Source organism: Arvicola amphibius, chromosome 9, assembly GCF_903992535.2.
Source record: "Arvicola amphibius chromosome 9, mArvAmp1.2, whole genome shotgun sequence".
NCBI classification, from domain to species: Eukaryota; Metazoa; Chordata; class Mammalia; order Rodentia; family Cricetidae; genus Arvicola; species Arvicola amphibius.
The window spans coordinates 125,008,428-125,033,697 of NC_052055.2; the positions used below are offsets into that span (position 1 = coordinate 125,008,428).

General features: G+C 45.8%; 1 protein-coding gene across 16 annotated transcripts in view; it reads right to left on the reverse strand.

The window, feature by feature from the left end:
- LOC119822313 (H-2 class I histocompatibility antigen, L-D alpha chain-like) overlaps positions 1-25,270 on the reverse strand; it is a 144,862-nt gene that overhangs the window by 68,248 nt on the left and 51,344 nt on the right. For 5 of the 16 annotated variants that reach the window (XR_005286766.1, XM_038341417.1, XM_038341396.1 and 2 more), the window contains exon 1: positions 16,953-17,027. The exons of 2 other annotated variants lie outside the window; for them this stretch is intronic. Coding sequence is in view for 13 of the 14 variants with exons in the window: in XM_038341417.1 (XP_038197345.1) it covers positions 16,953-17,025 (73 nt within the window). In the remaining variant the exon portion in view is untranslated. Of the gene's footprint in view, position 1; positions 272-12,820; positions 13,352-13,491; positions 13,540-13,686; positions 13,720-13,898; positions 14,013-14,140; positions 14,417-16,043; positions 16,320-16,496; positions 16,680-16,952; positions 17,057-25,270 lie in introns of those variants that run through there. 9 more of the 16 variants (XM_038341419.1, XM_038341399.1, XM_038341418.1 and 6 more) reach the window with 6 other exon arrangements.

Here is a 25,270-nt window from a genome sequence, read left to right on the forward strand (position 1 = left end):
CCGCCCTCGCTCTGGTTGTAGTAGCCGAGCGCGGTCCTCAGGTTCCCTCGGAAAGTCTGCTCGGCGTTCTTGGCTCTCCGTGTGTTCCTCTCCCAATACTTCGGCCCCATCTGCTTCATCCACGGCGCCCGCGGCTCATATCTCGGAGTCTCCGCGTCGCTGTCGTAGCGCACAAACTGCGTGTCGTCCACGTAGCCGACGGCGATGTACCGGGGCTCCCCGAGGCCGGGCCGGGACACGGCGGTGTGGAAATACAGCAGGGAGTGCGAGCCTGGGGGCGGCGCGCGGTGAGACCCCGACCCTGCTCCCGGGACCCCGGGCAGGAGCGCGGGCCGGGAGGGGAGCGGGGCGCGGGGCTCGGGACGCGCGTGGAGAAGGGGAGGGAGGGTCCGGCTGGGCCACGAGGGGACGCGGCTTCCCCGGAGCCGCCCCCGCCCTCCCCGCAGAGCCCGTTTCCCTCCCGACCCCGCACTCACCCGCGCGGGTCTGGGTCGGGGCCAGGGCGGCCGCCAGCAGCAGGAGCAGGGGGCCATCGCCCCCATCTCAGATTGCCAGCAGCAGGAGCAGCTGAGCCACCACCCCCATCTCAGATCCGGGGCGACTTTGAGTTCCGCGTTCTGCGTGGACTTTATAACCGGTGACCGCGGCGACGCTGGTTGGTTCTCAGGGATCACCCAATGGGCGTGAGACCCGCCCAGTTGTCATCAGTGCCCGTGCAAAAGGACCTGACCCGGGTTAGGAGCTGGAGAAGTGAAACTGGAGACCTAGGAATCCCCAGCCCTGGGCTTCCCCACCCAGACCTCACCCGCCTGGGACTAAGACTTTGCCTGAGCCCTGTGCTGCGGGGTGGAGCGCTGTGTGTCATGGGGTCTCTGAGCCGCCTAAGGCCAACTGCTCCTCAGGTTAGTGAGGGTGAAACCTGAGAGCGTGAAGATTCCAGGTAAAATACACACAGCACCTAAAATGGATGTTCACGGAAACAGGTGCTGTCGGAGTCCTGGTGAATGTGTGGGGCTGCCATGCACACCTGCATCCAGCGGATACTGGAATTTTCACGGCTCTGGTCAAACACTTTTGACTTTGTTAACTGTATTGTTCTATGTGAATCTCTTAAATCTCTAGCTTTTGAAAATGCAAACTTAGAATGCAAAAATATACTTGGTCCTTTAAAGGTTAGATCAGCACCTATGGAGGAATGGATTCTGAATACAATGAACATTGAGACATTTGACTATAATGCTGAATCTTGGGTAGGAGAAGCAATTTCCAAAGTAATGAGGAGACATCAAACTGCCAAATGTTTTAATTGTGGTAGAATAGGACATCTTAGAAGGGATTGTAGACAAAAATTTTCTAGGAATAATATCTCCTCTGGGAATAGCAAAATAGTAGGAGACCTCGGCCTTCAGGTTTATGTAGAAAGTGTGGCGAAGGCCAACATTGGACCAATGAATGCAGATCATCAAAAGACAAACAAGGCAACATATGGTTTTAATATTCCTCTGTGTCCTTGCCCTTTACATTCAAACCATCTCATGCTCTGCTTTACCTGAGATAAAGTTCCAATGCCTAAAACCTGAAAATTTACATTCTGAAGAGGCCAATTTGGATGCCAAGATTCTGATGAAATTATTGTTACATCTGCACCTGTGGCTTCCAGATCTTTAATACCAACATCATTTCTTCACATATTTAATTTTGGCTTCTGTTCATTTATAGAAACTTGTCAAAATACTTGCTTGAATTTTTTGTTGTCTCTTCTATAGCTGTTCTATTATCTAGTGCAGTATGATTTCTTATAATAAGCATTGTGTTCTTTAATTGCTCTGGGAAGGAGTTTCCTCTATAATGGCAGGTACAATTGAATTGGATTTGCCATAGGGCCTGTGAGAGGCTGTTCTCACAGGTTCCCAATGGCAAGGGATTATCTTGAATATTCCTCATTGACCTGCATTCATTAGTCCAATGCCTGACTTTCCCACACCTTCTGCATTATTAGAAGGGGCATTCTGAATGGATTATTTTTTAGGAAAAAGCATTGTTTCTAGGAATACTCTGTCTATAATCCCTTTTAAGGTGACCTTGTTTTTCACAATTATAACGCTTGACATTTTGATTTTTCCTCAAACCTCTCCAAATCACCTTTTCTATCCATGCATCATCATGGTTATAAGGTTCAATAATAATTGTATCCTGAACCTATTCTTCCAAAGCGATGACCTGGCCTTTAATGGCCTAATTATCCTTTTGCATAGAAAATTGACATTTTCAAAAGCCAGAGATTCAGTTATTATTTTTCTAACTTCTGAATTTGTTAGCATTTTATTTACTGCTAAAGTCAATCTTTATAAAAAAAAGCCTATAAAGACTTCCTTTGGGTTCTGTATAACTTTGGTAAATGACTCAATTATCTTTTCTATTTCTCCAATTCTGTCCCGAACATTTGAAGCTGCTACATGGCATAAATCCAGGGTGTGGTTATCATATTCTGCTTGCCTTTCCACAGTGGCATATTCTTCTTCTCCAAGAGGTTGACTTTTGAGATTTCTCTACCTCTAGATTCACTCCATCGTTCAATATTCTCGGCCTCTTTTCTGAACAAGGTCCTCCATTGTAATTGTGGTCCAGGCTCAAAAATACCTTTAACCTATTCTACCTGGTCTTTAGGGATAATTCTATTACAAACTGATCACGAGTTTAAGACTTGCTTCACAAAATGTGGATGTATGCCATATGATACCATATGCCATATGAATCTTCTCAAATCTAGAATTGACACAGGAGTCCAGTTAGGGTAACAGAACCTCTGCCATTTGACAATTCTGGTAAGACTACCAGATATATCATGGTTGGCTGCCTTAAAACCTTAAGCTCTTCATCTCTATTTTTGTAATGGTGAAATTGGCCCACCATTAAATTCTTCTCTCTAGATTTGAATCTCTCTGTGATCTGTTTTATTCGGTTTTTCTAAAGCCTGTATCTTAGCACTCCGATTACCCAACTTTTTTAGTGATCAGATAAAAGTGATAAAGCTGATAATATTTATACATAACATAATATAAATCCCTTCTGAATTAAATATCCTCTCCTTTAATTGTTCCCCTTTCATACTGTCTAGCATATTTTCATAAAGAGACCCAAATCCTTCCAGTTTAATGATTTTTCACATTTTTTTAATGTTGGAAAAAATTTTGCTTTTTTTTTTAGCTAATGACTCCCTTTAAGATTTTTCAATTGTTTTACCAAATCTACCAACAATATTGATGAAGATGTGAGGCTTATTGGTGTTGCATAGAAGAATAAAAATCTGACTGGATTTCAAGGCAGCAATATAGTTTGCCAGCAGCCCGAGAAGGGGATTCATGGGGAGCCTGCAACCCACATTAGAGAGAGGGAGAGGGGAGAGAAGGAGAGGAAGACAGAGTCTATTCTCTGAAAAACCCACAATGAATTGTGTGGAGAATGCACATGTGGTGGGGGGCTGCCTGAAGGCAGAATCAGCCAGTCTAGGATGGGAAAGTCCTGTTGTGTTTGCAGCCCAGGTGCTTCTGGAGTTTGGATGACAGTTGGAGACTGTTTCAGAGAGGCTACAACAGGAAAACCCCAAATTCGCTCGGTGGCTTGGGAAAGAAAAGAAAAGAAAGCCTAGCTAGATGGGCCTGGAGCCCCTTGTGCAGCTCTTGTGGGAGCCCCACATGCAGCTCCAGCCTGTGCTGGTGGCTAAAATTAAAAGGCCTTTGGTGAATTCATATCCCAGACGTTGGGTTCCAAATGTAGCATAAAAAGTAAAAACCCAGATACAGGTATTGGGGTTCAACCTGTAGATCAGAAAAGTAAAGCCACCAAGCCTATATAGAGTTCTTACCTCGAAGAAATTCTCACTGAAAGAGATTGAGTTCCTGTCTCATCCTGCCTTATATTCCTCTTTAGCCCTGGTAATAAAAGTGTGTACAACCACCACATGACCTCTATGGCTGACTAGTGTGGCTGCTTTGCATTGACCTTAGATTAGCTTTATTTAGCAAAACACAAATAATAGACAATTATAAAAGCTAGCTTTAATCTTTAACTGGACTGGGACTACAGAAATATCATTTGCATTATTTGTCTATAGAGAATAGCAGAAACAAAAAGTTTGGGAAGATTTGTAAAATTTTATCCTATTCTAAATATGCTATACCAATAGACTAATTATTCTTTTACTTGAAACATTTTTTGTCTGGATGATTTGTACTTTTTCTTCAGATGTCTCATTTTTTCCAATAGTCTTCAGAGTCCTTATCTGGAAACCTTTATTTAAATGAAGACTGCTCATTTGTTTCCCGACTGTTCAGACATGTATAGTCACACAGAAACTATATTAAGGGCAACATTGTCTGGCCTATTAGCTCAGACTTCTTAGTGGCTAGCTCTTACATTTTAAAGTAACCCATTTCTATTCTATTCTATTTTGCCACAAGACTTGTGGATTGTTACCTCTTGCTTCTTAGACAGCTACATGGCATCTCTTTGACTCCATCTACTCTCTCTCTATCTCTTTTCAGATATCCTGCCTGGCTTTACTCTGCTTATATTGGCTGAAACAGCTTTATTCATCAACCAATAAAAGACACTCATATACAGAAGGACGTCCCACAGCACTTTTATTCTCCTGAAAAGACAAAATCCAAACCCTCCTCCAACCCCGTTTTGGGAAGATTCTGCTTTGGTAAGTGATATCTGATCAAATGAACAGCATTTGTTACTTTTATAGGTTAGTTTATATTAAACAGCCTCAGTTCTTAATGAAATATCATCTCTACTAATTAAGAGATCTCTCTTGTATAAGTCAAATTTTTATCAATTTTGATGGTATCCATAGCTTTTCTTCTCCTGTGAAAACAAAAGCAAAATCTCTTCCCCAATGTAACACATGTCCTGGTTTCCATTCTGAGGTCAGTACATCTTTTTTAAAAAAAAATTTATTTATTTATTTATTATGTATACAATATTCTGTCTGTGTGTATGCCTGCAGGCCAGAAGAGGGCACCAGACCTCATCACACATGGTTGTGAGCCACCATGTGGTTGCTGGGAATTGAACTCAGGACCTTTGGAAGAGCAGGCAATGCTCTTAACCACTAAGCCATCTCTCCAGCCTCCGTCAGTACATCTTTAATGTATATTGTAGTGGGAGGCTGCTTGTTGGTTCCCAGCCACCCGGCTAGCTTAGACCAAAAATAATCACACAGAAACTGTATTATTTAAATCACTGCTTGCCCCATGAGCTCTTGCTTCTTATTGACTAACTCTTACATATTAATTTAACCAATTTCTATTAATCTGTATATCACCACAAGGTTGTGGCCTACCAGCAAAGTTTTAGCACGTCTATCTCTGATGCCGGCTCCATGGCATCTCTCTGACTCCGCCCTCTTTCTCCCAGCATACAGCCTAGCTTTCCCTGCCTAGTTCTGTCCTTCCCTGCCATAGGCTCAAAGCAGCTCTTTATTCATTAACCAATAAAAGCAACACACAGACAGAAGGACCTCCCACACCAGAATATCAACTGATTTAGTTCCATAGTTTTTTTTTTACTATCTAACATCTCTCCACCACTATTTCTCCCTTCTCATTATCATTTAGAAAATTCAAAGTTAATAAAGCATTATGCAGTCTATTTCTGTGGGCATTTATCATCCATTTCTGTTTATTTAACATAACCTTTAGGATTTGATGTGATCTTTCTACAACTGCCTGGCCTGTACGATTATGTGGGTATACCTAAAACATGCTTTATATTATAATAAGCAAAAAACTGTTTCATTATCTTGGAGACATATGCTGGAGCACTGTCTGTCTTCATTTGTACAGGTATATCCATGATGGCCATAACTTCTAGTAAATGTGTGGTTACTGAATCAATTTTCAGCACCTGTGTATACCAGACCTTCAATGACAATGTTATTTATTTGTATTTTTATTTTAGTCTTTGTTCATTTATAGAAGTTTGCCAAAATACCCACTTTGCGGTTTATCCTGATTTTTTGTGCTCTCTCCTGTAGTTGTTCTCTCATACAGAGCAGAATGTTTTATTTTTTACAATGGGAATTAGGTTCTTTAATTTCTCTGGTAAACAGTTTCCTCTGTGATGCCATGATGTGAAAGAACCAGATTTGGCATAGGGCCCTGTGAGAGGCCCCTCATGGAGGTTCCCTATGGCAAGGGATTACCTTCAATATCCTTTGTTGACCTACATTCGTTAATCCAATGCCTGCCTTTGCCACACCTTCCATGTAATCCAGAAGGGAGGGGTATTTTGATTGGATTATCCTCAGAAAAAAACATTGTTTCTAGGAATGCCCTATTTACAGTCTCCTTTAAGGTGATCTCATTTGCCATAATTATAACAATTTAGACTTCAGATTTTCCTCAGATCTCTGGGTAATCACCTGTCCTCCAATTATCATCATGGTCATAAGGTTCAATATTAATTGTCTCCCCAACCAATTCCTCCAAATGTGCTGAGCTTGCCTTTAGCAACCTTATTATCCTTTTGCATTGAGAATCAGAATTTTCAAAAGCCAGAGATGCAATTATTATACATTTATCTTCTGAATTTGGTAAAGTCAATCTTTGTAAGAAATATATAAATGCTTCCTCTGTGCCCTGTATAACTTTAATAAGTTAGCCACTTTTCTTTCCCATTTCTCCAGTTCTCTCTTAAGCATTCAAACTGCTGTGTGGCATAAATTGAAGGCATGGTCTTCATATACAGCTTGCCTTTATATAGTAGCATAATCTCCTTCTCTAAGAAGTTGATCTTGGGAGATTTTCCTGCTTCTAGTTTTACAACATTGTCCAACAATCTTAGGCTCTTCTCTGAACCAGGTACTCCACTGTAATCGTCGTTCAGCCTCTAGAGCACCTTTAACCAACTCTATCCAGTCTTTAGGGATAACTCTATTACAAACTGACCATGAGTTTTAAGATTTGCTTCACAAAACGTGAATGCATGCCATATGAGACCATTGCTTCCTTGAATCTCCTTAAATCTAGCATTGACACAGGAGTCCAGCTACTGTAACCAAGTCTCTTCCATTTGCCAATTCCTGCAAGGTTACTGGATATATTAAGGTTGGTTGCTTGAAAATCTTAGGCTGTTCCTCTCTATATATGTTCCTTATAATGCAATGGTGAAATTGGCTCTCCATTAAATTTTGCCGTCTGGATGTGAATATGTCTGTGATCTGTTTTATTATGTTTTTCTAAAACTTGTATCTTAGCACTTAGATTAACTATATTTTTAGTGATAAAACAAAAATGATAATGCTGATAATGTTTACAGTTGACATTACATAAATCTCACCTAAGTTAATTATTCTCTTATTTAATCCTTCCACTTCCAAATTGTCTAGCAGATTGCCATACAGAGACTCAAGTCCCTCTATTGTAATGGTTTTTCCCATTTTTTGTTCCCTTTTTATTTTTGGTTTTTCGAGACAGGGTTTCTCTGTAGCTTTGGAGCCTGTCCTGGAACTAGCTCTTGTAGATCAGGCTGGCCTCAAACTCACAGAGATCCCCTGCCTGTGCCTCTCGAGTGCTGGGATTAAAGGTGTGCGCAACCACTACTTGGCTCCATTTTCTAATGTGGGAAAAAGCTTCACTCTTTTAACTCATTTCTCCTTTAAGAATTTCCAACTGTCAGCCGGGCGGTGGCGGCGCATGCCTTTAATCCCAGCACTCGGGAGGCAGAGGCAGGCAGATCTCTGAGTTCGAGGCCAGCCCGGTCTACAAGAGCTAGTTGCAGGACAGGCTCTAGAAACTACAGGGAAACCCTGTCTCGAAAAAGCGAAAGAAAAAAAAAGAATTTCCAACTGTCTTACCAAATCTGCTGACAATGTTGATGAAGATGTGAGGCTTATTGCTGCTGTGTAGCACAGTAAAAGCCTGACTGTATTTCAAGGCAGCTACCTAGTTTGGCAGCAACTCAAGAAGGGGATTCATGTAGAGCCTGCCATTAGAGCAGAAAGTAAATCCTAGCAAGTAGGGCACCGACTCTGTTCACAAATAGTTCTTGATTATGCCTGTGACTGTAAATTCACAGGCAAATGACTGTTTCATGAATTTGTACCCCAAACATTGGGCACCAGATGTAGCACCAATATTAAAAACTCAGAGATAGATATTGGGATTCAAGCTGAAGATCTGAATAGCAAAACAGCCAAGCCACTAGAGAGAGTTTACCTCTACCAAAGCTCAGACTAAGGGGCCATCCTGCAATGCTATCCATCAACTTCAGTATCCACGCTCCAGTCAGGTCCCTTCTTTTCCCCTTTATATTCCTCTCTGCTGAGCCATATCTCTCCTGTCTCCACCTCCCCAGGGCTGGGATTAAAGGCAGGAGCCACCACCACCTGGATCTGCTTCTGAATCAATCTCGTGTAGCCCAGGGTGGCCATGAACTCACAGAGATCTGTCTGTCCCTGTCTCACAAATCCTGGGATTAAAGGTGTGTGCTATCAGTGCCCAGCCTCTAGTATCTTAGCTTTGCCCTCTCCTCTTCAAGAAGCTTTATTTATTAAAACACAAACACTATGCCACTATACTAGCTTCTATTATTTTCATTTTTTATTTTAAAATGTATTAAAAGAAGAACCTCACCCAGGTCCAAGACAATACGTTCTCTGAACCTCTGAACCAACTCTCCAGTTCCTACATATTAATTTTAAAATAATTATCTTATTGTGTGTTGGCAGAAGAAGCATTTTGTCTGAGAAATAACAAATCATAGCATGAGGAGTGGGTCTTCTTACACACATGTTTTCCCACATCCTTTTCTTGTCCATTTTGTTAGAGGATAATTGGATTTTTCTGCCTCCTTCATTTAACCATCATTTTGGTATATTGGGAGAAATATCCAACCTCACAGTCACACACAGAACCCATTATGTTTAACATTTTCAGGTTGTTGTGAATACTCAGATTTGCTATGACAATAAAATAATACTTTATTTTATTTATGCATGTGAGTTTTGGTGGTTTTTTTAAGATTTATTTATTTATTATGTATACAACATTCTGCCTCGATGTATGCCCGCACGCCAGAGGAGGGCGCCAGATCTCAGTACAGATGGTTGTGAGCCACCATGTGGTTGCTGGGAATTGAACTCAGGTCCTCTGGAAGAGCAACCAGTGTTCTTAACCTCTGAGCCATCTCTTCAGCCCCCCCCTTTTTTTGTCTGTGGTGATGAGCACTGAATGGCTCAATTGCTCACCGTAACTGCCAGCTCCCCTTGTCAACATTTGCCAGATTTGGAGCAGCTTCTGCCCAAAGGGAGTCCTGTTAACCTGGCAAAGCACTGATGTGAGCACAGTTTGAATATGAAAGTGTGTACAGGAAAAGAATAAAAGCCCAGCAGCATTGTTGGCTCTTGTTTCCAGGGATGCATGCAGTCTCTCAGAAGCCTCCTAATCCACTGCCTGATAAGTTTTATAAAAATTTGTTCTTTATTTCTATGTATTTGGTGTTTTGCCTGCTTGCACATCTGTGCATCACATACATGCTGCATCCAAGGAGTTCAGGTCCCCTGACCCAGAGTTACAGATGGGTGTTAGCCTACTGTGGATGCTGGGAACCAAACTCAGGTCCTCTGAAGAGAAGCCAAGTGCTCTCAACCCCTGGACCCTCTCTCTTTCCAGTCCCAGACAACTACACTCACACTGTGTGTGCTAATAAGCTTTACGTCAGCTTGACACACAAACTCCAGTCATCTGAAAAGAGGGAATCTCAGCTGAGAAAACGCCTCCATGAGACCCACCTGTAAGGCATTTTCTCCATTAGCAATCAAGGGGAGGACTTAGCCCATTGTGGGTGATTCCGTCCCTGGGCTGGTGGTCCTGAGTTCTATGAGAAAGTAGACTAAGCAAGATATGAGGACCAGATGGAGTAAGCAGCTCCCTCCATGACCTCTGCATCAGCTCCTGCCTCCAGGTTCCTGCCCTGTGTGAGTTCCTATCCTGACTTCCTCCCTATCTGGCTTTGTGGTCCTGGTGTTTTGTTGCAGCAATAGAAACCCTGACAGACACAGGCGCCAACTCACCAGCCATCAGATGCTATTCTGCTTCACTTTCTTTGCTACGGCAAACACTGTGACCAAAAGCTTTGTGGAGTGGAAAGGTTTTGACTTTCAGGTTACAGCCTGACCTTGGAGCTGGAGGCAGAAACTGAAGCCGAGACCATGAGACATGCTCACTGGCTGGCTCTCACTGGCTTCCTCTGCAAGCGTCTTTCTGTCCACCCCAGGTGTCCCTGCCTAAGGGTGTGTTGTCCACAGTGAGCTGGGCCATCCGACATCAATCTGTGCGGCACCCACTGCTCTGGTCCTAGAACCCTGGCTGGGGCAGTGAGGGAATGAAGAAAGGACAGACACACATGCGATGAAGATGGGATACGGGGATCTCTAATGCTGCTGACACCTCCACAACCTGGAACCCCCATGTTTATAGGTACAGTGGAGGACGGGGTTGGCTAGTCTGGGCATGAGGTCTCTACAGGTGAGCAGTCTCAGGCTATGAACATCCAGGAGCAGGAAGCCAGAGTTGGTAATCTTAGCACATGCTCACCCATAGTTCATAGACTCGTGCTTGGCTCCCAAGGAGAGCTCTGCCATCTCTGGAGCCAGGCCTGTGTTGGTAATTGCCAATGTCCCACGGGTCATCTGATCTTGGAGTCTTCAACCGGCCATGTTGAACACACATTCACTCACTCACTCAGGACTTCCTCTGCTCCCTACAAAGCAGCAATCAAGAAGATGTCCACAAACATACTCTCAGGCCTATCTGATGGAGGCAATTCCTCAGATGAGGCTCACTCTGGTGTCCACATTGACAAGATTAGCCACAACAGGAAGCAAACCTCCATGTGTAATTGGTTATGTGCTGTCAGCAACAATACCCAGGGTAGACACTGTCTGGATTATTTTTAGAGACTTTTTTTTGTATGTAGTTGTGCACATGTGCAGTACCCTTGGAGGCCAGAAGAGGGCGAGAGATTCCTGGAACTGCAGTCACAGATGGCTGTCAGCTGCCACGTAGGTGCTGAGAACCAATCCCATGTCCTCTGTAACAGCAGCTGGTCAATGAGTGAATGTGTATTTGACACGGTCATGGCTGGTTGAGGACTCCAAGATCAGTGACCCATGGGACATTGATAATTACCAACACAGGCCTGGCTCCAGAGATGGCAGAGCTCTCCTTGGGCGTCTTAGTGTTCATAACTTTTGATCAATGTGTGCAAAGATTACCACATCTTTGAACCACATCTCCAGCCCCACCACCTGCTTCTGTTTGAGGTAGGTCAGGGGCTCATTACCTCCTACTGCACCTCCACCTGCAAGACCGTTTCTGGAGGAGGGTGGATGAGGGCGGCTGTGCTGGTGTTCTGGAAGAGCTAAGGGGTCACAGTGGTGACAGGATTTGAATCTTCGGAACTCTGGTTAGACATCCACCTCTCACCCCTTAGTGTGTTTACGGGGACTTTACTGGGCAACTAGACCCACAGTGGTGTGTCCTAGTCAGGGTTTCTATCGCTGTGATGACACACCATGACCAAAGACACCTGGGGAGGAAAAGGTCTGTTCCTCGTTGGAGGAAGTCAGGACAGGAAGTCACATGAGGCAGGAACCTGGAGGCAGGAGCTGATGCAGAGGCCATGGACAGTGCTGCTTTCTGGCTTGCTCATCCTGGTTTGTTAAGCCTGGTTTTATTTTCCACCCTGTGGTTGGGTTTCTTTGTGTAGCTCTGGTTGTCCTGAAACTCACTCTGTAGTTCAGGCTGGCCTCAAACTGAGATCCATTGGCCTCTGCCTCACAAGTGCTGGGATTAAAGTGTGCTACTATGTCCAGCTCTCAGCCCAGGACCATCGGCCCAGGGATGGCACCACCCACAGTGGACTCTGCCCACCCTCATCAGTCACTAAATAAGAAAATGCCAGTCAGGCAGCAGTGGTGCGCACCATCAACCCCAGCTCCTGGAAAGCAGAGGCAGGGGAATTTCTCAGTTTGAACTCAGCCTCACTACAAAGTGAGTTCCAAGATAGCCAGGGCTACACAGAAAACCTGTCTCAAAAAACAAAAAACAAAAAATAAGAAGTAGGGAGGGAGGGAGAGAGAGAGAGAATTAGAAGAAGAAGGAGGAGGAGGAGGAGGAGGAGGAGGAAGAAGAAGAAGAAGAAGAAGAAGAAGAAGAAGAAGAAGAAGAAGAAGAAGAAGAAGAAGAAGAAGAAGAAGAAGAAGCAGCAGCAGCAGCAGCAGCAGCAGCAGCAGCCCTACAGGCTTTCCTACAGCCTGGTCCCATGGAGACATTTTCTTAATTGAGGCTTCCTCCTCTCAGACAACTGTGGCTGGTGTCATGTTGACATAAAACCATCCAGGACACATGGGATTGGGCAGAAAGGATGTTCTAATGGTAACTGAGTGGGGAAACCTAGCAAGGCTTTCCTACCTCTATTCTTTACCTTACCCATTATATACCCAAGAAAAAAATCTTTCAGGCAATATAAAAATTACAATGTTTTCACCTCAAAACTATTATCAAAACACCTGATCTAACCTGTATAATAATAAGACTATAATAAGTCAATAATAAGACTCAATAATAAGACTATAATAAGACTCTGTTTCAGCAATGATGCACTCTGACACCTGTGAACACATCTCCCAACATGGAGATTAAAGAATTTAAACTAGCTGGGCTACTGGGACTCAGTGGAGTCTCTTAATCATTAACCTCAGTCACAGTCTATATGGCTCATCAATAGGAACTCATGTGTTCCAGCTGTGTGACATTTCTTTGTTTATATTTTAATCATCAAACATTATTATCAGTCAGACAGCACAGCTTAGGAAGAAATCATGACAGTCCACAGGTAACCCTGCCTGGTAGAGCAGGATGTTCCCATGAGATAAACACACCACACTACAGGCAGTGGGGATCTCCCCACACCCATTCACACCATGCCAGACACCAGAGAAAGATGGCAGCCGCAAACCTGCAAAGGCACAGCAGAACCCAAAGACATTCTGGAGTCTGTGGTCCTGGGCCCTTGCTTATCCAGAGAATCAGCATCAGGGAGTTTGCTCCTGGTGGGCAGACATCCTTAACTTCAATTGCCACCGACTGCTCCTCTGACAGGGCCACCAGCCCTGGTGTGCAGGGGTGAGGTGCGCTCCTCAGTTCTTCACATTGAGGTCGTAGATTCCAGAAAATATTAGACACTGTTGCCTAAAGAAAGCTGAGGGGCTCGGGATGTCACAGGAGAGACCTGAACACATCGTCTGTCACTCCATCCACACCAGGCAGCTGTCTTCACGCTACAGAACAAGAGTCATGAACAATCACTGTGAAGACAGCATCCCAACAACCCACCACTCACTCAAAGGTGATTCTGGGAGTCCCTGAAACCCAATCATGTCCAATTTGTTCCTCCCTAAATCAGTCCCAAGAGTTTCACCTTTACAGTCTGGGAGAGACACATCAGAGCTCTGGTCACTGTCCCTGTCTAGGGTAAAAATATATGTATTCATGGAAAGGTAAAAACTTGGCCCTAGAAGATTTGCTTGAGGAGCTATTATGTGTTACCAGAGCTCCCCAAACATGCCACTTCACCCCCACAGTCCTCAGGAACAATCCCGCCCTCTACTCTTACCTGAAGCTGGAGCATAGTTCCCTCCTTTTCCACCTGTGAGAAGAAAAGCTGTGAGAGACCAGGGAAGACCCTGACCCTAGGAAGTTTCCAGAACTGACAGCAGACCCAGCTTAGAGTCAGGAGCAATGAGGGCTGTGGATGTGTTTCCCATTAATGAGGCAGAGACACTTCTAAAGGGGGTGAGAGAGAACTCAGACCCTGCCCTTTCCTACCTGTGTTTCTCCTATTCTTCCTCACAACAGCCAACACAGCTCCAATGATCACAGCTCCAAGGAGAACCAGACCAGCAATGACTGCCATGATGGGGACCGTGGACTGAGGAGGCTCTGGGAAGGGAAGGACAGGAAGGGAAGGTGAGGGTCATGACCCCAGCTCTCAGCCCTGACTCTGCTCAGGGTCTGCAGAAGGCTCCAGCTTTTCCCTGACCCCAGCTCTGCATCCACTCCCTCCTTACCCCATCTGAGGGTGAGGGGCTCAGGCAGCCCCTCATGGTGCACATGGCATGTGTATTTGTGCTCCTCCCCAGAAGGCACCACCAGAGATGCCCACTTCTGGAAGGTTCCATCCCCAGAAGGTCTGGTCTCCACCAGCTCCATGTCCTGAGTCTGTTCCTCCTCCTCCCTCTGCCAGCTCAGGGTGATGGAGGCAGGGTAGAAGTCCAAGGCCCAGCACCTCAGGGTGACTTCACCTTTAGGTCCAGGATGATGGGTCACATGTGCCTTTGGGGGATCTGTGTGGAAGATTTAAGAAATCCCACAATCAACAAGATAAACTGAAATCTGCAAAGACAAAGTTAAATCAATGATGACACTGAACTATGTGACTGTTTGAACACTTCTGTCATCACACTAGTGACCTGCAGGTGGAGCTGGTCCCCTCATCACAGAACTGCACAGTTTCCTGGGAGACTCAGAAGGTAAGAGGGAATCCACATGAGCCAGCAGGTCAACATGGTCTTCTTATGTGATGTTCTATAGCATAAGTTATGTAGGAAAAGGATGAAGGAATGGAAAATAATTAATTTATATATGTGATTAAATTCACATAAAAATAAGAGACTAAGAAGAAGGAGGTACATGAGGTACCACCAACTACTGCTGCCACCATTGAAGCAAAACCACTGTGGCCATCCTGTTGACCAGCATTAACTGTCTGTCCAAGTGAACAGCCATCACCAAAGTGTCTAGGACAATTGTGTCAAGCTGTGACCCTCAGTCAGAGAAAACGACTCCCCAAGCCGTGCCTCTGGGGGAACAAGATAGTAGATATTGTCACCCAGGATCCCTGAAGTGTGCTGTGGAGCCCAGTGCAGTACTCACTGGGACACAGAGGTGCTCACAGGGTGTGTGGATCTTCCCTGTCACTCCAGTCTGGAGTTGCAGATGACCCTGTCTCTGAGGAAGTTCAGTTCCTAATTCACTAGGGCAACACTGTAACTTGTTGGGTCAGAGGGAGGGCAGAAAATAGTCTCAGCTCCCAGAAATCTTTCTAGTTTAAAGGGAACACTGAATTACTCCAAAGCTGTGGAGAAACAGCAATGTCTCAACAAAACAAAACAAAGCAAAACAAAACAAAAACACCCAACAACAACAACAACAACAAAACCCCACTGACTCAACTTGTCTAATTATCCAGAGTGTCAGTCCCCATGGCACCTGTGGAGACTGATACGCATGATAACACAGGGGAGGGAGAGAAGGAATACCGTCCTAGTCAAGAAGAAAAAAAGCACTAAAAGAAAAATGACGACTTTGAAAATAAAAAAAAAAACCCAAAAAACAAGAAAGAAAAAAAAGAGAGAACAAAAACCTCCACAATTTGTCCAGGGCTCCCTGTAAGTTCCCAGGTAACCATTCTAGGAAGAGATAGAACTGGGGCATGGGAGGGATGCAAACCTCACACACAGGAATCTGGGAGAATGTATTCTTTGGGAAGTTCTAGAAACTGGGAAAGCAGCCTAGGGTAGAGACGTCCATATCTTCCATCAGGGAAAGGAGACTCCGGTCCTGGTGTGTCAGGGCTGACACACTCAGATGACAGGACTCGGTGTCCACAGACACTGGGTGTGGGCAGAGAACCCGGCCTGGGAGAGGCCATGGCTGACAGGGGCTGCAGACTGAAGGAGCCACTGTTGGTGATGTCGGGATCCTCTCTCCTCCCTCCTGAGACAGATGTGGAGCTGTCCAGGGAGAAGGCTGAGCCCTGGGAGGTCAGTGCAGTCCCTGGATGCTGGATCAGGAGACCCAGGGTCACTGTCTGCCCTCAGAGACAGGGGCATGACCCCAGTGAGGGTTTCTTCTTCCTCAGGACTGAGCCCAGCCCGAGGGCAGAGGGAGGAGTCGCCCGCGGCCCCGCACCTGTGCGCTGCAGCGCGTCCTTCCCGTTCTCCAGGTGTCTGCGCAGCCACTGCACGCACGTTTCTTCCAGGTAGATCTTCCATCTCTGGGCATCACCAGCCTGCTCCCATTTGTGCCTAGAGATCTGAGCCGCGGTGTCCGCTGCTGCCCACGTATTCAGGTCGTCGTTCAGGGCGATGTAATCGCAGCCATCATAGGCGAACTGACTGTACCCACGGAGGAGGCGCCCGTCCGACCCCACGTGACATCCATACATACGTTGGACAGTGTGAAAGCCTGCGAGGACCCCGCGGTCAGCCCCGCCCACCTGCCCCGTCCCTGTCACTGGCGCCAGGCGGACTCTATGAACTGAAAGGGAAACCGGTCTTGTTCCTGCTCTCCTCCCGAACTGCGGTCCTGGGGCCCGTTCGTAGGGACGGGGAGGGGTGGTGACTTCGGACCTGGGTCACTCACCGCCCTCGCTCTGGTTGTAGTAGCCTAGCAGGGTCCTCAGGCTCACTAGGAAATTCTGCTCGTGTTCCTTGGCGATCTGTGTCTGCCTCTCCCAATACTCCGGCCCCTCCTGCTTCATCCACACCGCCCCCGCCTCCATCCTCGGAGTCTCCGCGTCGCTGTCGTAGCGCACGAACTGCGTGTCGTCCACGTAGCCAACAGAGATGAACCGGGGTTTCTCAAGGCCATGCCGGGACACGATGGTGTCAAAATACCTCAGCGAGTGCGAGCCTGGGGGGCGGCGCGATTTGAGTCCCTGGGCAGGAGCGCGGGCCGGGAGGGGAGCAGGGCGCGGGGCTCGGGACGCGGGTGGGGAAGGGGCGGGAGGGTCCGGCTGGGCCACGCGGGGACGCGGCTTCCCCGGTGCCGCCCCCGCCCTCCCCGCAGAGCCCGTTTCCCTCCCGACCCCGCACTCACCCGCGCGGGTCAGGGTCGGGGCCAGGGCGGCCGCCAGCAGCAGGAGCAGCGTGCGCGGGGCCATCGCCTCCATCTCAGATCCGGGGCGACTCTGAGTTCCGCGGTCTGCGTGGACTTTATAGCCGGTGACCGCGGCGACGCTGAATGTTTCCCCGGGATCTTGTCACCCAATGGGTGTGAGAACCGCCCGGTTGTCATCAGTGTCAGGGCAGAAGGACCTGACCCGGGTAAGGAGCTGGAGAAGTGAAACTGGGGACCGGGGAATCCCCAGCCCTGGGCTTCCCCACCCAGACCTCACCCGCCTGGGGACTAAGACTTTGCCTGAGCCCTGCGCTGCGGGATGGAGCGCTGTGTGTCATGGTGTCTGAGCCGCCTAAGGACAACTGCTCCTCAGGTTAGTGAGGGTGAAACCTGAGAGCGTGAAGATTCCAGGTAAAATACACACAGCACTTAAAATGAATGTTCACGGAAACAGGTGCTGTTGGAGTCCTGGAGGGTGCGGGGCTGCTGTGGACACCCGCATCGGAGGTGATTGGGGATTTTACAGCTCTGATTAAGCACTTGTGACACACTGTGTCATATGTGACTCTCCCTGCAGGAAGGAGGCCCTGCTCACATCTGCTTTTGCTTTCTATTCCAGTTATGTGTGGCTGCAATTTGAAGGCATAAAGTAAAAATCTAGAGAAACAAAAATTGTATAAATCTATTTTTTCTCCACACTATTGAACACTGATGAAACCTCCAATACCAGTGTGTTCCTCTGTCATGAGAATCACTCTCTGTCCAGGAATTCAGAAGCCAACTGTTATCAGATCCAGGGTCCCACAAGTCTGTGACATTCATCTCCCTCATCCCATCAGTTCATCAAGAGTGAAGGTCAGAGAGAGAGAGAGAGACAGAAAGAAAGAGGGGGCTCACAGATTGTTGGTTGAGTTTTCTGTCCTGCCTGGTTCCCACAGTCATTAAGTCCCAAAGAAATCACACAGAGTTCTACATTAGTTATAAACCGATTGGCCCATTAGCTCAGGCTTCTTATTAGCTCTTTTTTTTGGTAGTCATCATTCATGCTGGGGTGAGCTTCTTTTTATTATTTTTTTTTAAATTTTATTGATTTTAATTGAGCTCTACATTTTTCTCTCTGCTCCCCTCCCTGCCTTTCCCCCCTTTAATTCTCCCCCAAGGTCCCCATGCTCCCAATTTACTCAGGAGATCTTGTCTTTTTCTACTTCCCATGTAGACTAGATCTATGTAAGTCTCTCTTAGTGTCCTCATTGTTGTTTAAGTTCTCGGGGATTGTGGTTTGTAGGCTGGCTTTCTTTGCTTTATGTTTAAAAACCATGTATGAGTGAGTACATGTGATAATTGTCTTTCTGTATCTGGGTTACCTCACTCAAAATAATGTTTTCTAGCTCCATCCGTTTTTCCTTCAAATTTCAAGATGTCTTTTTGTGTTGTTGTTGTTGTTGTTGTTGTTTTCTGCTGTGTAGTACTCTATGTGTAAATGTACCACATTGTCCTTATCAATTCTTTGGTCAAGGGGCATTGAGGTTGTTTCCAGGTTCGGGCCTATGACAAACAAACTGCTATGAACATAGTTGAGCACATGTCCTTGTGCTATGATTGAGCATCCTTTGGATATATACCACTACTGGGTCTTGAGGGACCGTTGTTTCCCAATTTTCTGAGAAATCACCACACTGACATCCAAAGGGGCTGTACCAGCTTGCATTCCCACCAGCAATGCAGAAGTGTTCTCCCCACAACCACTCCAGCATAAGTGTCATCAGTGTTTTTTGATCTTGGCCATTTTACAGGTGTAAGATAGAATCCTCAGAGTTGTTTGATTTGCATTTCCTCTGATGACTAAGGATGGTGAACATTTCCTTAAGTGTCTTTCAGCCATTTTAGATACCAGGTCTGTACTCCATTTTTTTTATTGGATTATGTTATCTTTTGGTGTCCAGTTTCTTGAGTCCTTTGTATATTTAGACATAGACCTCTGTGTGATGTGGGGTTAGTGAAGATAGTTTCCCATTCTGTAGGCTGTCGTTTTTGTCTTGTTGACCGTGTCCTTTGCTTTACAGAAGCTTTTCAGTTTCAGGAGGTCCCATTTATTGTTTCTCTCAGTGTCTGTGATGATGAGGTATATTTAGGAAGTGATTCCTGTGCCAATGCGTTCAAGTGTACTTCCCACTTTCTCTTCTATAGGTTCATTATGGCTGGCTTTATGTGAGGTCTTTGATCCATTGGACTTGAGTTTTTGTGCATGGTGATAGATATGGAGTCTATTTTCATTCTTCTAACATGTTGATATCCAGTTATTCCAGCAACCACTTGTAAATTTGCTTTCTTTTTTCCATTTGATGTTTTTTTGCTTTTTTTTTAAATCAAAGATCAGGTGTGTCAAAAGATGTGTGGATTGATATCAGGGTCTTCTATTAGGTTCCATTCTTATTAACTTTTATAACTTACATTAGCCCATTAATATTTGTCTATGTTAGACAACATAGCTCTGTCCTGCATGGCATGTCTGTCTCTCACTCACCCTGGGCTCCTTGGACCCGCCCTGTCTGCTCAGGTCCATCTCGTGCCACATTGTAACACCTATAACCAGACTCCAGGCAGAGCAGACAGCTAGAGGGGACGTAGAGAGTATAGTGCCAGAGGGGATTGCTGCAAAGCTAAAGAGCTTAATAAGATTGCTAATTCATATCAAGCAGAAGTCTGTAGATATGTGTGGGAATGGACTTTAAGGGTGGAAGGAACATTAAAATTGTGTCAGATTGGGTTTATTGATATGAGCCCTCTAAGTGCAGATTCTAGATTTAATATGGAAGCTCCCCCAGTTTAAAAAGGTCAATAGTTTGTTTGAATGGTTGTCTGAAGCATTTGTCAAAGATGGCTTCCTGATAAGGACTTGGAGCTGCCTGACATCCCTTGGCTCAGTGTTGATGGAGGGATTTTAAGGCTCAGGGAAATTGCAGTGCTGGAATGAGTGTGCCCTGTAAACCCAACCCTCCACAAGGGAAGTCCAGAAGACACGCCCTTCACGGATCCTGTAAGACACAGAGTGATGAGGGCACCAGCAGGGTTCAAGAGTTTGGTTGTCAACCTTTTCCTTGAGCCAGAACTTAGGGCTGGAGATGCTGCTGCTCAGTGCAGCTCAGCAGGACAAATTAAAGGCAATGGGGTTCATTGGGTCCCAGGGATCAGGGACAATGGCAGCATGGGGATTGCTAAAGACAAGGTGATCACAGTTATATAATGGTCAGCACAGGCGAAGGTAATTTAATTGTGGCATGAGTCACATGGACTTGGTACTGGATTAACTGTGGTGTTTCCAGGCAAGAAATAAATAAGAAACTGTTGTAATCAGTGTTGTATTGCTGTGAAGAGACAGCATGAACATGGAAAATCTTATAAAAGAAAGCATTTAATTGGGTTATAAAAGAGAGCATTTAACTGGGGTTGGCTTACAGTTTCAGAGGTTCAGTCCATTATCATCTTGACGGAGAGCAGGGCAGCATGCAGGCAGACGTGTGGCTGGAGAAGTTGCTGGGAGTTCTGCATCTGGATCCTCAGCAGCAGGAAGAGTAAGAGCCACTAAGATTGACTTGGGCTTTTGAAAACCAAAGCCAACCACAGTGACACATGTCCTCAAACAAAGACAAACCCACTCCAACAAGGCCACACCCCTAATTCCTCTCAGCAGTGCCATTCCCTGATATCCAATCATTCACATATGAGCCTATGGGGACATTGCTATTTAAGCCACTGCATCCCACTCCCTGGCCACAATAGGCTTTGTAGCAATATCATAGTGCAAATGCATTCAGTTCAACAACTTCAAAAGTCCCCAGAGTCTATAACATTCTCAACACTGGCTGAAAGTCCAAAAGTTCCAAGTCTCTTCTGTGACCCATAGCAATCTCTTAACTGCAATCCCTTGTAAATCAAAATAAAAGGCAGATCACACGTTCCCACCCCACAGCGCACAGGACAGACATCACCATTCCAGGAGGAGAAAAGTGAGCACAGAGGGAAACATGGGACCAAAACAAGACCAGAATCCAGCTGGGCAGCTCCACACTTTGCATCTCCATGTCTGATGTCAGAATGCTCTTCAGATCTCCAACTCCTTTATCTGTTGACTGTGATACACTTCTCTCTCTCTTTGGTCTGCTTCCACAGAGTTTTAGCCCCTGTCCTTGAGAGGTGTCCCATGACTGTGCCATCCCGTCATACAATCACCTCTCTGGCCTCCATGCAGGGACGCCCCTGACACACAGCTGTGCTCAGTTGCTTTCCTAGGCTGCTGCATAGGGACAGAGATGCCACAACTTCATGGACCACTTCCTCTATGGAAAAGACAACACTTTGTCCTTCTTGGAATAGATACTTATTCGGGTTATGGATTTGCCTTTTCTGCACATAGTGCTTCTGCCAAAACCACCACCCATGGACTACAGGATGCTTCACCCACTGTCATGGTGTTACATACAGTATCGCTTCTGACCAAGGAACTCACTTCACTGCAGAGAAGTGGACAGTCGCCCACGATCATGGAGTCTACCAGTTTTACCATGTTCCTCACCATCCTGAAGCACCTGGACTAATAGAGAGATGGAATGGCCTTTGAAGACACCAGTTGCAGTGTCAATTAGGCGACAGCAGCCTGGACCGCAGAGGCAGGGCACTCCAGAAGGTGGTATATGCTGTGAATCAATGTCCAACATACGGTACAATTACTCCGGTAGCCAGGATCCGTGAGTCCAGGAGTCAAGGGGTGGAAAAGGGAACAGTTCCACTCAATACCACCCCCAGTGACCCACTAGGAGAATTTTGCTTTCTGTTCCCAGCACCTTAAGTTCTGCTTGGCCTAGAAGATTTGGTTCCAGAGCAAGGAGAGCTGGGCAGTTGCTGGGCAGGCAGGGATGCTGAGTCTGTGAAAGCTGCAGGCTGCTGCCTACCACCCTGCTGACGCTGCTAAGCAAGGACATGGTCCCTGTCGCCCTCAGCCTTCTCTCTCACCTCTCACCATGTCTCTACTTCTTCCTTTTTCCACTGCTCATGCTCTGCTCCATTCCTCCATCTTCCCTCCCCACCTCTCTCCACTGAGCATGCATTGTTCCCTTCCTCCATCGTCCCCGCCTCTCTCCACTGCGCATGCTCTGCTCAGTCCCTCCATCTTCCCCCTCCTCTCTCCACTGCGCATGCTCTGCACTGTTCCTCCGTCTTCCCCGCCTCTCCACCACATATTCATTGTTACGGTAGCATTGGAAACTGAAAGGTATAACACAGTCCATTTTTCTGCCCAAGCAGTTTACATGTGATTATTCATGACAGTGAGTCCTTGGTCCGGTTCCATGTTTCCGGTTTCTGACACATCATGAACACTGGACCATTCCAAGACTCGTCTAGGATGTCCTGCTGTTGTCTAGAGTCATGGTGACCTGTGCTAGAGATAGGCAGGGCTTCAGGGCAGAATGAGGCACGGGGAAGAGGAAAGCAGCAGGAAGCTGTGCAGAAAGCCGATTGGTGTCTCAGGTCATTCTCCACACGTGACCTGTGACATCAGCCTCTCAGCTTGGATTTGTTGCCCCCATTCCATGGTTTGGAGGTTTTTCCTGCCTTCAGTCACACTGCTTTGCCCGGACAGGCAGCCCCAGGTGGGTGCGGTGTCCAAGGAGACCACAAGAAGGCGTGGGTACCTAGCGTCAGGGCAGATGTGAGCCACACCTGCACACATAGACGTGGCGCTGGGATCCATCCATCATCTCCTGGAGGAACAGCAAATGTTTTTACCTGGCGGCCATGTTTCCAGCCCCTTCTAAGTATGTTTAAATGCCATTTGACCCTCCTGCACTGGACACCAACAGCTGACACATCTGTTGAGGTAATGGAACCATGACAAACTGCAGATTCTCATGTAACTGAGCTGGGACAAGGACATGTCTGTCACCTGGTTGACTCTAGTGAGAGGGATTCCAGTTTCTGACTTGTTAAAATGTCTAGAAAAGGCTCCCTTTTCTGTTGTTTTGTTTTTCTTTTTCAAGACAAGGTTTCTCTGTGTAGCCTTGGCTGTTCTGGAACTTGCTCTGAAGAGTAGGCTGGAGTCAAAATCAGAGATCCTTCTGTCTCTGCCTCCTGAGTACTGGGATTAAAGGTGTGTACCATGACCCCTGCTAAGGCTATATTTTTATGACTGTGTTAGTCAGTATGCAATTGCTATGAAGAGACACATTGAATTGTAGAATATTATTTAAAGGTGTGTTACATTTGTTTATGCTTCGGAACAATTATTTTAATGATGCAAAGAGGTGTTGCTTTTTTGTTTGTTTGTTTTCAAAACAGGGTTTCTCTGTGTTGCCTTGACTGTTCTGGAACTCACTCTGCAGGCCAGGCTGACCTTGAACTCAGAGATTCTCCTGCCTCTGCCTCCTGAATGCTGGGATTAATGGAGTTTGCCACCATTACCTGGCATGTTGCAGTCTTTTATGGTGCATTTGTTTAACTCTGTGAAGCTGTTACTGTGCCTGTCTAAAACACGTGATGGTCTAATTAGAGAGCTGAATGGCCAATAGCAAGGCAGGAAAAAGGACAGGTGGGGTTGGCAGGCAAAGAGAAGAAATAGGAGAAATCTGGGAGAAAAGGAAGAAAGGGCGAAAGATCAAGGAGTGAGAAAAGAAGGGGCCACCCAGCTACACAGCAAGCCATGGAGAAAGAAATAAAGAAAGGTAAACAGAAATGTAAAAAGGTAAATATAAAGAGGAAGATAAAAGCCCAGAGACAAAAGATAGAAAAATAATTTAGGATAAGAAATATGGCTAGAAACAAGGACAAGACCAGGCATTTATAAGTAAGAGTAAGCTCCATGTCTGATTTCTTTGAGAGGTGGGTGGCAGGCCCCCTAAAGAGAAAAGAGCAAGAGAGCAAAGAACCAAGAGTAAGAAAAAAATAACCCACCATTGTCAGTGTTGTGAGTTCTGTGGGACATCAAAGAAAGAGGTCTCTCTAAGAAAAGTTTTAGTCTCTTTGCAACAGGGAGGTTCAGCCTCCAAGGGACTGAACCTCTAAAGGCCCTGCCAAGGCTTATGTAACAACTGTTACATAAAAGCTGGTTTTTGGGAAAACAAGTTCCTAATACAAAGGCCCTGTTCTATCTATGTTTCCTGAAGGAAAGCATCACAGCCCTGCAGCTTTAGTCTTTATTGCGCACTGTTTGCAATACTCAATAATGCAGATGCTGCAGCTGCACCAGGACCATCTGTGACCAAGTCATGCAAAGGCTGCAAAGATCCTTCACAAGAACAACTCTGCAGACAACGGACAACACTGATTTCTACAATGATTTCCTCAAGGTCTAAGTTCTTCCAGAAAACAACTGCTTCATTCTACTGTTTACCCTAGACACAAAGATCCTACTAGATTTCCTACTACACACCGTGGCCATGGCAATGTTTATGAAAGAAAGTATTTAATTGGGGCTTGCTTACAGTTTCAGAGGTTGATTCCACGATTGTCATGGCAGGGAGCATGGAGGCCCACAGGTGAACATGGTGCTGGAGAAGATGCTGAGAGTTCTACATCCTGATCTGCAGCAATATGCAGAGAGAGATCAAGGCTCAGTGTGGATCTTGATTGAGCTTTTGAAACCCCAAAGTTCACCCTCAGGGATACACTTCCTCCCACGAGGCCACACCCCAATCCCTCTTAAGTGGCACCACTGCCGAATACCAAGTGTTCAAATCTAGGAGCCTATGGGAGCCATTCCTATTCAAAACACTACAATGACAAACAATTAATGTAGCAAAACATCTCACCTAACATTGCATCTGGCTTGAATTCTAGAGTGTTTGCATGTGAGTTTTGATCTTCCTTTTGAGAGCCTATATTTTGTTACTGTTACCTTTTGTTACTGTTACCTTTTGTTACTGTTTCCTTTTCTATTACCTTTTGTTACTGTTACTTTTTGTTTCTGTTACCTTTTGTTACTGTTTCCTTTTTGTTACTGTTTCTTTTCTGTCTGGTTTTCTTTTGTTACTGTTTTCTTTTGCTACTGTTACCTTCTGTGACTATTATCTTTTGTTACTGTTACATTTTGGTTGAAGTGTTTGACTCTTTTTTTCTTTTCCTTTTTTTTTATTGTTTTGTTTTGATTTTTTAAGACAGGATTTCCCTGTGTAGCCCTAGCTGTCCCAGAACTCCCTTTCTAGACCAGGCTGGCCTCAAACTCGTAGAGACCCACCTGCCTCTGCCTTCTAAGTCCTGGGATTAAAGGCATGCAACACCACTGCCCATCAGAGTATGTGATTCTT